Raw genomic sequence first — 9,049 nt, 5'->3', positions numbered from 1 at the left:
AAAGAGGAAATTTTTAACGAGTGACATAGGTTGTCGAAAGGGAGTGCTTTCTCTGTTTTTCCTTATTTGTTCTTTTCGCACTTCGCAAAACATAAACAAACATGGCGGTGTGGTTTTTTTTGTGTGTTTTAATTTAAATTATTTCGTTTTAGTGGTTTAGTGCTTAAAAAAATAAATATATGAATATTTGAATAAAAAATAATAAAAAAAAGTGTTTGGAAAAAAATAGTTTTTATATTTTTCGTTTGTTAATATTTTTTTTAATTTTTAAGCGCGAATATCGATTGTCAAAAAAGTTGCACTTATTCTCCACTTTTGGTTAGGGTGCTAGTATCGGCAAGAAACAAGTGGAACCAACCTTAGCTGACTTCTAGCAGTCCATATGTATATATTAAGTCCATGCAGTCAACCTTTATTTTTAATTGGTTTCTCTCTGAGAGTTACCACATTACTTTACCTAAATAGCTTCGGTTAAGGTTTGAGATTTATTTTTAAAAATCAAAAATAAAGGTTATCGGTTGAGATTTATTTTTTATCTCTTAAAATATCTTTCAATGGTTGAGATATTACCAAAAAATAAATGGAAAAGGTCAACCTTTAACCGTTTGCGCTGAAAATAAATTAAAAATGGTCAATTCAAAGGAAAATGTCGAATAGGTCAAGAATGTCTTTATTTTGCAAAAATAAATATAAGGAGCATGTTTTTTCTAAGTTTATGTATTAAATAATGTATGAACCAAATAGACTCTCAAAGTTCTTTAGATCCAAGATTATATATCTCTTTTCGTTTGAAGTAAATTCTAAAGACGAAAATGTGTTTTCCACTGTGATTAGAGTCGCTGGGACGACAAGCACAACCAATGCAATTTCGAATATTTCAGGAGACCGATGTTCTAATATCTAATTTTGAAAAAAAAAATGAAAAAAATTTTTTGATGCGAAAAGGTAGCGGGGACTCTAACCTACATTTGGGTATAACTCCCATCCCTGTAGATGCACGCGTTCTCAAACAGAGAGAACTTAAAGGTAAAAAAAAAGTTAAGCCCAAATCTGAAAAGATAGGCATGATGTTGCGGTTTAACATGGAAGATGATTTTTTAAAAATCTGACAATGTGCAAAGCGTAGGCCCATGACAAAAGCTATAATTTGGCATCACTCCCAAAAATTGCTCTCAAGCGGTTTAGCTTTCAGGAGCGTTCAAAGATTCGAGTATTTTTCGAAAAAAAAATCTGAAGCAAACATATTTTTTTCGAACATTAAAAAATCAGACATTTTTGAACCAAAGTCTCAAACAAAGTAGCCAAAGATTTTAAATATATCATACAATTAAGCCTTTTATGTAATATACTACCCGGAAACAATAGTACATATTATGTAGTTAACTTCATAATTTTGTTCTAAAAGTTTATTTCACAAAAGAGTTCCAAAAATAAATACTTATAAAAATAGTTCTTAACTTCTTTTTGAATAGTAACAATAATATTCATTAAAATTGGGATATATGTACGAGTAAAATAAAAAATCAATTATTAATAACAGCATCATTTGCTTGAAATTGTAACAAATTTTCAACAGGAAATCGAAACGTGGAAAACTTTTCCGAATTATTGTCAGTTCTATTTCCAGAAGACGAACTGTTACTATCATTTGATCTCAACTCCATCTGATGTTCAATTCTTAAATCCTGATTGTAATTTTCCACAATCACTGGAGAATCTTTAAGACTTTTACCTCTTTGATAGTCATAAGATTCAGAAGAATCAACATCATCCTCGAATAATTTATCACCAACCACATCACAATCAGTATAAGCTGTTGTTTCATTTTTAGTCACAATCGTATCCTTAGAACTCCGTTCATGAACATCAGCATGAATAACATCGTACAGATGATTTGGCGGCAATGGTGGCGGTGGAGCAATATTATTCTCTTTTTTACTTGGGAAAACATTTAAATGAACCATTAATTGATTTGCACTGGATTTGGGTTTTTTCTCACGAGTTTTTTTAACTTGATCTTGTTTCAGTCCATCTGACTCCAAAGGAGACTTATCACGCTGATAAGCACTTGAGTAGAGACTTGGTGAATGAGCTAGTTTACCTTTATAACGTGGTTGATTGTTCATGTTCATGTAGTTGAAATAATTTGCTTCGGCTGGCATGCCGTAAGCTGTTCCCATTTGTTGGGGGTAGAATGGTTGAAAATTCTGAGAGACTGGTGGTATTGTTGTCAAAAATGGAGCTACAGTTAGAGGTACAATGGGAGCTTTCTTTCCACTCCGGATGGGATAAACTTCAAGCTTGAGGCTAAAAGGTTCGTGTTTTAAGTTGCGTTGAGCTCCTAGACCGTTCAAAGAGTTATTAACTCGTAGGGCTTCTAAATAATAATCTGCTGCAACAGGTCTTTGTCCACTTGGTTGAAAGACCAACCCTGGAACAGCTGTGTTATTAGTCTTCTTCTTCTTCCGATTCAAACCCAACTGTTTCATTGCGAGTGAGTTGATATCATTCAAAGATTTCGGTTTATAAGGATAAAAAGGATCAAAAGCAACTCGTTGGTAGTTGACTTGACTTGGAGCTGTCATCGGTGGCTGCAATTGAATGTACCTCCTAAAAACATTGGATATCCCACTATTTTGAAGATTCTTGAATGATCCTGAGATATGAATCCCAACAGGCATTTGATATTGATTGACATTCGGCGGTCCTGAGGGTTCCTGTCTTAAAATATCTTGAATATTATTTACTTTATTTTCTTTCTTCTTTGATTTTTTTGTCTTCTTAAATTCCGATGGTTGTGGTCCTTCGAGCGGAAAATTAAATGGTCTTGGTTGCTCAGAGTCGGGTTCAACATAATGTCTTCGATTCTCACTCTGAGTGCGTGTCAACCGTGGAGGACGTGGTATTTGATTGTTAAACGTAGAACGGTCGAAATTATGATGATGGTTGTCAGGCATAAGTGGCATACGCCACTGTTGATGTTGAGGCATTATAATTTTAGCTTTTGCATTTCGTGAATTATAGTAATTAGGTTGTACTCCGCCGAAATGCTCTAGTAGATGAAAATTTTCATGGTGCATTGTTGCAGGTGGTATGTGCTGCATATGTTGCATGTTTATTAATCTGTGGTTTGATGGTTTAAGAGGTCTCAGATCGGATGATTGCACGAAATGTTGTATTGGCATGTTTTTGGAGAAATTTTGATGTGATGTTGAGTGCGGCGATGTGTTGTGACGTGCTGATGGTGTATTTGAAGCTGTTGATGATATGATTAGAACCATCAGTATGATCTGGAAAAGTAGTTAAAAAATATGTATAAAATGTGTAATTACATGAGTAAATAGAAAAGCAAAAAGATGCAAGATGATGTTTAAAATTCGTTATATTTTTAAGCAAAGGAAAGAAAACTTTGATATAAACGTCCTTTAAACTAAAACAAAAGAGCTGATGTGAGAACCTGAATTTGAATTATAATCTTAACTTGAAGGAAAATCAATAAAACAACTTGAAAATTGTAATAGATTTACTTCGTGAATAAATTGTAAATTGAAATTTTTTTAGGACCAAAACTAACGGTACCTGTCATATAACGGAAATAGAAAATTTAATTTCCTTAAAAAACGGCTCTAACAATTTTGATTAAAATTTTTGTGTTTAGTGTTAAACAAAAAAGCCTTATTTTAAAATAAAAAATATTGTTTGTAATGTTATTAACGGTACATGCAATAGAACGGTTTTTTATTTTATGAATTTCTCGTAAACGACAGCAGATTTTAACCAAAATTTGTATACACAAACGTCAAAATAAACGTTATATAAAAATATTTCAAAAGTTTTTTTTTTTGAAAAATCAATTTCTTGAAAAGAGATGAATCCAGCGTTACCGTTAAGCGACTTTAGTCGCTATTAGCGACCTTTTTGAAGCCTTAGCGACCAAGCGACGACTTTTTATTTAAAGCGACCTTTTCACTAATTTCATAATAGCGACTTTTTTTTTCTTTCTAAAAATTTTATTTCTTTTTTAATTGTGAACATTTAGAGCTTCAAATTTGTGTTTCTTTTTTCGTTCTGAACGTATTCTGAGCTTGTTCAGAGCACCATCGATGGACTCAGAATAAAATAACAGAGCAGACCGAGTTGAATGCTGAACACAAGCATTTAGCAAGTAAAATTGAAAAAAATTTCAAACTAATAAAATAATAATCCGTCTAGTTTTTTTATTTTAAAATTTTATTTCTTGTTTCTGTAAAAGTAAATTACAAGTAAATAGACAAATGTTCAGATGTGTTTTAAATATAATTTTGAGCGCTCAGAACAAGCTTTGTTCAGAGGCTATTCAGAGCGTGCTCAGAATGTTCTGGCTCTGTTCAGAGCTTTTTTTTGAGTTATAAAAGAAAAACGCCTACCCATAAACTCACCCATTTCCATAGCCACCACCACAGCACACATAATAAGGTAACTAATATCTTCCGAACGTTGTTAAAATTTGTTTGTCAAAAATGGGCACCAATCTGTCAGGTCGGCCTTTAATTTTAATATTTCAATAGCAGTAAACAGGAAGTTTGTTTTTTGTTTTAATATATAAAATGTCATTTGAAAAAATTGTAAATAGAAAAATAACAAATTTTCTTTGTGTTTCTTGTCGAAAAACATTCGGTTTATGTGCGTTTTTCTACGGTTATTTAAAAAAATTAAAAATAACGGTTGCTGTCACTATTCTTCAAACTGACATTGGTCGAGAAATTGTCAAAAAATGTGCTCAGAAGATATTACGCGTATAGCCGAACAAAAAGAGGGAGTTTTCAATGGAATTTGAAAGGGAAAAAATGTGTTGGAAAGCTTGAAGGCCTTTTTTCATTTAATATTTTATTTTTGTTCAAATTAAATGTTTCAAACTTCAAATGTTACAGGCCAAGCGTAGCTTCCAACTAAATTTAAGTTCCTAAAATGAAGACTGTTTTTTTTAGTTTATAATTTTGTTATTTTTTTTTTTTTTGTTGTTAATAAAAAATTTGTTTCAAGACAACTTGTGTTTATTTTTCTATGTAAAAACATATGAAAACGGTTTAGCGACTTTTTCGGCAAAAAAGCGACTTTTTTCAATTTTTCAGATTAGCGACCTTTTTTTCTGAAAGCGACTTTTTTAGCGACCTTTCAAAAATTTTCAACGGTAACGCTGGATGAATCTTATCAAAATTTCGTTTTAGTGTTGAATAATGATTTATTTAAAATGGAATACCAACAATTTTTTTTTTTGAAAAATGTTAGAACATTTTTATATATATGAAAGTTATTTATTTTTTTTAAACGGCTCTAACGGTTTTTCGAATTTTTGTGTAAAGATTATTTAAAACGGTGAAAAGGATCATATAAATCGGTGTTTAATTAATTCTATAAAGAGTTTTTATTTCTTTTTTTTACTTTACTTATGAAATGAGAGCAAACCTTTTTTTACAATTTGGGCTACATGCTAGAACAACAGTGTATCACCACTTTCAAATGGAGTTTTTAGGTATACTGCTTCACTTTTTGTGGAATAAATACATTTTTAAGGAAAGTCGTATTGATTTGTTTGAATACTCAGCTTTTAAAAATATGTACCTACATCAAAATTCAATTTTTTGAAAACCAACCAAAAAATTTTTTTTTTGCAATTTTTGCATGTGTTTATTTTCATTGCATATGAATGTTATTTGATAAAAAAAAAATAAAAATATTAAAAGCTCTTTTTTTAACATATATGTACAACAAATGAAATGGTATAGTTTTATAACATTAGAAATTATATCGTCGGCACAACGCCAGAACCGCGAATCTGCATTTTTGGACATTTTCACTTTAATGCGTCATTTCACTTGTTATCGGTCCCTCTATTCACTGCCTCGTTCCCAATCCTTCATCTGTTGCATAAGAGCCTATTTATCAATTTCCGTTGCACGAGTTTCCATAAGAATGCATGGGTTTCCAAAACTTTGAAGCCGTTTTTCCCAAAACTACAACTTTGCAGATTCGTGGTTTTGGCTTTGTGCCCACGATATATTCATTTGAAAAATTAATTTTTGAAATTATGTATTTAGAAAATAAATTTAAGGTTTTTTTTAAGATTATTTTATTTGTTTTTACTAAATTTTGATTTTTATTTTCTAAGAACAAAACTCAAAAATAGGTTTTAATAATTTGGAATGAATTTTATTCTGTTTTTTTTTTTTTTTTTTTTTTTTATTTAAAGAAATTTGAATAAAAAGTTTTAACAGAACAATAATTTTTTAGTATTTGGTTTATGCTACGCAGTAATTAATTTTCTTGGAAACTTTTCCTTATATGAAGTTATTTTTTTTTTTCCAAACTGTTTAAAAATATTTATATCAAAAAAAAAAAAATATTCAAACTATTTAAAGTCATTTTTTCTCACTATGAATGATAATTTCAACATCACTGTCATCAAAAATTTGAATTAAGAAAAATTCTCGAAAAGTAAAACTAATAACCAATTATATGCTACCCAGAAAAGTATGTTTCGGTGTACTATTCCCTAATTTCTTTTTATTGTTTTTTTAAAAAACTAAAAATAGTAGTTTAAAATGAGATTATTTTTTTATAATTTTCACTCGATTTAATTCGAGTTCCGATTGTTTTCTCTATAACACTTGAACTTGTGTTTGGTTAACTAAAAGATAATAGTCGCTTCTGTTATTTATTTATCAATTCTAAACACACAAAATAAGAGTTAAACTTACTAAAAAGTATAACAACATTCCGACAGCACGCAAATAAAAGTTTAACAAAACGTTTTTTGTTTGTTTTTGAAAATTTTAATTAATTTATTTCAATGTATTAGCGTTTCCAATTGTTTCCATTGTTTTTGGAAGAAAATTGCCGAAAATTTCAAATTTTATATTTATAGTAAAATTCTTAGTTATGATTATGACCGTTTTCATTCAATATCTGAACACTACTGCAACAATTTCTAGACTTATTATTCCCATTATGTTGCATGTTCCCAGAAAGAAAGTCTATCTTTACTACTTTGTATATCGTGCAAATTTAAAATCATCTTAAATTCAGAAAAGCGTGAAGAAAAGAGTAATTGTGCGTTCAAAAGAAAACCAATTGAAGATATAATGTATGGATAAAACGAATTAAAAAGTAATTAAAAAATATATAAATCGGATGTAAACAGAGACTAGAAAAGTCTGAAATAAATGTGTTTTCAATGTTTGAAATAACAAGTATTAGAATTCTTCAAGAGAAAAAAATAAAACATGAAATAATATAATCACGCATGTATCAGCATTAACTTGGTAGCATAGCTTTAAATTGAATTTGGCAAATTAATTAAATCTAGAATTAAGTTTTATTTATAAATTTACCTCAAAGTAGTAAAAGCGATAAGGAATTCTGTGGTTAGAACATAAATTATTATTTTTTTTTTTTGCGAAACAAGTTTTGAAAAATGTTTTGCATATTTATGACGTCAATTTGTTAATGGATACTAAATCATATTAAAATTCTATAAAAAGAATTTAACCAAAATTGATATTAATCAAATTTTGTTAAAAGTAGCAGGAAACATTTTTTCGTAATGAATGTAAGCTACGACGCCTACCTGCACACATTTATACATGTATAAATGTCTACTTAGTTCCTTTTTGTTTATGATGAATTAATCAGAAGATGTATTTGTATCTAATCAATTCATTTTGTCATAATTGTTGAAAGAAGTGACACATTTATTAATAATAATCTCTATTGTTTCAATTTCAGTTTCAGATTTTCTTTATAATCAGTTAAAGAGCAATCGATCATAAAAATATTGTATTTATTTTCAGAAGTGAAGATTCCATTAAAGAACAATAGTTTATAATTTAACAGAGTCAAAAACCTCAACTTTAAACTTAAATGAACTCTGATGTAATCCCAATAATTAATCAATACTATTGCATTGGAAATGTACCTATTTAAAGAAGTGTTGAAAATGTAAGAATTTGTCAAAAATTGAGATAAAGTAATGGAATTTATTTCTATAAACTTTAAATATCGAAGTTTATTAAAGTCCGTGTTGGGTTAATATATTCAAGAATAAACTATAAAGGTTTTTTCGGACCCCCCAGGTTTCATATATTCATATACAGGGTGTCCCACAGTTACCGCCCCAAATGAAAACCATAGATTCCTGAGGTCATTTTAAGTCGAAAAACTTAAGAGGTAATTTTCTCGTTTTCGTCCCGTTTTCGAGTTACCACGGTTTTTATGATTTTTGCTCTCTTGTCCTTTAACTGGCCTTATCTTTGCCAAACTACGTTTGATTTGAAAGATTTTTTTTACAACAAATCTTTTCTTAACCACAATAGCTCAGAAAAAGTTTTTAATTCAATTAAATTAATTTTTTATTTAAAAATTATTTATTTTTTAAATTACTCAGTTCGTTTATTTTTTTTTTTAATTACTTTCAGTAGCCTTTTTATGAAATAAAACTTATTTTTTTTATGAAAATAAACTGGGCTTTAATAAAAAGCACAAAAAATTAATACTCATTAACGTGTTTTCTTGATTGGTTGTAAAAAAAATCTTTCAAATCAAACGTAGTTTGGCAAAGATAAGGCCAGTTAAAGGACAAGAGAGCAAAAATCATAAAAACCGTGGTAACTCGGAAACGGGACGAAAACGAGAAAATTACCTCTTAAGTTTTTCCACTTAAAATGAAATCAGGAATCTATGGTTTTCATTTGGGGCGGTTACTGTGGGACACCCTGTATACTTAAACTACAAAAATACATTTTTAATTCGTACCCATTTTTGACTTAAGCAAAAAAACACAAGGCGACATGGCGATATGGTGACATGGCGATATGGCGACATGTTGACATGGCGATATGGCGACATGCCAGTTGCCATGTCGCCTTGTTTTTTTTAATAACAACAAGTTTGAAAACTTTCCTATCGATTTCTATTTAAAAATCCTAGTTTCAAGTTGCACTGCTGTCAACTATGTCGATAAGTTCAACTTTGGAAACTTGTATACCTTTGGTATTAGGTATCACTGTTTTCT

The 9,049-nt window shown here is 29.7% G+C and overlaps 1 protein-coding gene across 1 annotated transcript; it reads right to left on the bottom strand.

Annotated features, from left to right (window-relative positions):
• Positions 1 to 1,455: 1,455 nt before the first annotated feature.
• Positions 1,456 to 3,281, bottom strand: LOC129908255 (uncharacterized). The gene has a single exon (XM_055984632.1). The coding sequence runs from the start codon at positions 3,279 to 3,281 to the stop codon at positions 1,524 to 1,526; it is 1,758 nt and encodes a 585-aa protein (XP_055840607.1). The 3' UTR covers positions 1,456 to 1,523.
• Between the last annotated feature and the right edge of the window lie 5,768 nt (positions 3,282 to 9,049).

Source organism: Episyrphus balteatus, chromosome 2 (genome assembly GCF_945859705.1).
Source record: "Episyrphus balteatus chromosome 2, idEpiBalt1.1, whole genome shotgun sequence".
Lineage (NCBI taxonomy): Eukaryota > Metazoa > Arthropoda > Insecta > Diptera > Syrphidae > Episyrphus > Episyrphus balteatus.
The sequence above is the reverse complement of the archived record's forward strand: the minus strand, read 5'-3'. Positions and strand labels throughout refer to the sequence as shown.

What these genes read in the sequence shown, in the direction of transcription:
- LOC129908255 (XM_055984632.1), bottom strand. Translation starts at nt 3,281, where the DNA reads ATGGTTCTAATCATATCATCAACAGCTTCAAATACACCATCAGCACGT.